The sequence below is a fragment of the Alexandromys fortis genome, unplaced genomic scaffold (assembly GCF_014885135.2).
Source record: "Alexandromys fortis isolate MF-2015 unplaced genomic scaffold, M_Fortis_MF-2015_v1.1 scaffold_333, whole genome shotgun sequence".
NCBI lineage: Eukaryota > Metazoa > Chordata > Mammalia > Rodentia > Cricetidae > Alexandromys > Alexandromys fortis.
Genome location: NW_026068330.1, coordinates 119847 through 122472, shown reverse-complemented (window position 1 = coordinate 122472; position 2626 = coordinate 119847). Strand labels below are relative to the sequence as shown.

The following is a 2626-nucleotide window of genomic DNA, read 5'->3' as shown; positions in this document are numbered from 1 at the left end:
GAGGCTCTTTCCATTTCTGGCTGTTATCTGTAGAGTAGCAGTGAACATTATTGAGTAAGTGTCTCTAGAAGGAGGTAGAGTCATTTGAGTATATGTTCCATAGTGGTATAGCTGGATGCTGGAGAAGTCACATTGATTCCACAGTGGCTGTACAGAATGGGGTATATGTGTTTAAATTTGCAGTAGAAGGGTTTGGGCACTTCAAAATGGTTCTGCAGCATGCAACAGACAACTGCTTGAATCAAGGTCTCACAGTCACTTGACTGATGCCTTAATATTGTTGAGTCTTATTCAATTCAGAGGACAGAATCAAGAGATTCCCTTGCCAGCTGATCATAAATGCTTTTCTGTTGGTGGTGACAGGAGAGTGCTTTATGAATACTGTATTTTAAATTCAACAGAGGTTTAAATGTCTCTACCATAGAATAGGCCAACAGGATTCCTGCCTACCACAATATATAAAGTTTTTGACATGGATATTCATTACATAGCATTCATATTTCAAGGGGATTTATATTGGTTACAGGAACATGCCAAACTATTCCTCTACACTACAGAGATTTCTTAAGATTCCGTGTTGCTTGATATTGGCCGAGGTACCCAAAACCAATCACTCTACAGAACATGAGTGACTTCATCATATCCAAAGGAATATAAAGGATGATATGTGTCAAAGAAGGTTGGTGTCTGTAAAAGCCTGAAAATCTAGGTCAGGGTAATGTTTCTGGAAAGGCAGTAAACTCAAGATCAGATTATTATGAATAACCTCAAACCTATTCTAACTGACATGTATACACACTAGATGAATAAATCAGTTTTATGGAAAATAATTTAATAATATTTTGTCAACTTATAAGATTTACACTTATGTGGTAGTACATTGGGATGTAAATATCTCTTCCATTCTGAGAAACTGAAATTCTGCTGCACAACACAGGTAGAATTTTAAAACACACATTCATGCTACTTAAGACTGTGAGAGGAGTTTTGGTTTGGTCAATTGCTGTTTATGTGAACTTTACTGCTAAAATACATATTATACATTATTCAAAGCTACTCCATAAAGTTCAAGTCTCTTCAAATCCAGAGATAATTCTGTCACTATGCATTAACGCAGTTTCCCTTTCTTTGGTGTTTTATTAGAGAAACTTGTAAATGGAGATCAATTAGCATCATTTTATTTAAAGAGAACAAGAGAGAAAACAGTCTCTCAGAAAGATTATTTCTGTATAAATCTTCAGGCTAATCATTTCTGTCATCTCAGTATCAGGGCAACTTCCTGCTCCTTCAGGGTTTCTGACACACTCAGGATGTGGTTGCAACACTGTGTCTTGTACAATAATAGAGCGCAGAGTCTTCAGAAGTCAGGCTTCTGAGCTCCATGTAGGCTGTGTTGGAGGATGTGTCTGCAGTCACTGTGGCCTTGCCCTGGAACTTCTGATTGTATTTAGTATCATCAAACACAGGATGAATCCTCGCAATCCACTCCAGGCCCTGACCAGGTCTCTGCTTCACCCAGTGAATATAGTAATAACTGATATCGTCAGAGGCTGTGCAGGACAATTTCACTGAGGTCCCAGGCCTCACAAGCTCAGGCCCAGACTGCTGCAGCTGTACCTGGGAGTGGACACCTGTAGAGAAAAGACAGTTTAGGTATCATTGTCACCTCTTTTTTTTTCCTCTTCAGATATGGAACTGGAATGCCTCTTTACCTGTAGTTAGTGACATGAGAAAGAGAGTGATCCAGCTCCACTCCATGGTAAAGACCTGTGTGCTCAGTGACTGTGGAGAGGACACTGATCATATGTTGTTCTGAGGTGTGGACATCTCTGTATTTACCGCCATAGACTCATGTGATTTGTATATTCATGAACAGTGTACCTCTTAGATAAGGTCCTAGTACAGCGTTAGAAGAAAGAGATAGAGGACCTTGAGTCAGGCAGCAGGATGCTAAAGTCCAGTTCTAATCCTGTCTGAGGAAATGGAATGCAAAGTATATTCCCAATCCTTGTGCAGACCTGTAGATGTAACATCAAGTTTTAAGCTCTCAGTTTACTAAAGACTTCAGCCAGAGACAGTGTTTCTCTTGTGACAAAACATTTACAGTTAGTAGTTGTGAAAAGGATTTAAAAACTTGTGAATTATGAGAACTACTAGTGTTTTCTCATATACATGAATTCGGCAAGTGTTTCTCCAGAAGATTGCATCAAAAACACACAAATGATCAAAAGTGAAAATGTCTGAGAAATTTTTGCACGCAAATGTTATTTCCACATTGTCTACAGTAGATAAATTATAGAAACAAACTACATGTCTTTGAACTTTGAACTTTGAACTACATGACTTTATCAAGAATACATGATATACACGCTACAAAACATAATTCATTCATCGGTAATGTATAAGGAACTTATATAACATTGAGGAAAATAAATGCAGTTGGTGATGACATTATTAAGTAATTTAAGACTTTCTCATAAACAGATATTGTCTGAGTACTATTTGTAGTCGTTAGACATCATATATTTAGAAATAATTGTGAATTCACATATGTAAGGCCATAGAACTGAAAATATCCAATGGTATAAAAATGGCAAATGAATGTTGAGGGGCAAGAAAATAATAG

General features: G+C 37.5%; 1 gene segment (V, D, J or C); it reads right to left on the bottom strand.

Moving 5' to 3' along the window:
• Window positions 1-1305: 1305 nt before the first annotated feature.
• LOC126495210 (Ig heavy chain V region 102-like) lies at window positions 1306-1787 on the bottom strand. The segment is given in 2 exon segments: window positions 1306-1631; window positions 1713-1787. Coding segments are annotated over 2 exon segments (372 nt in total).
• Between the last annotated feature and the right edge of the window lie 839 nt (window positions 1788-2626).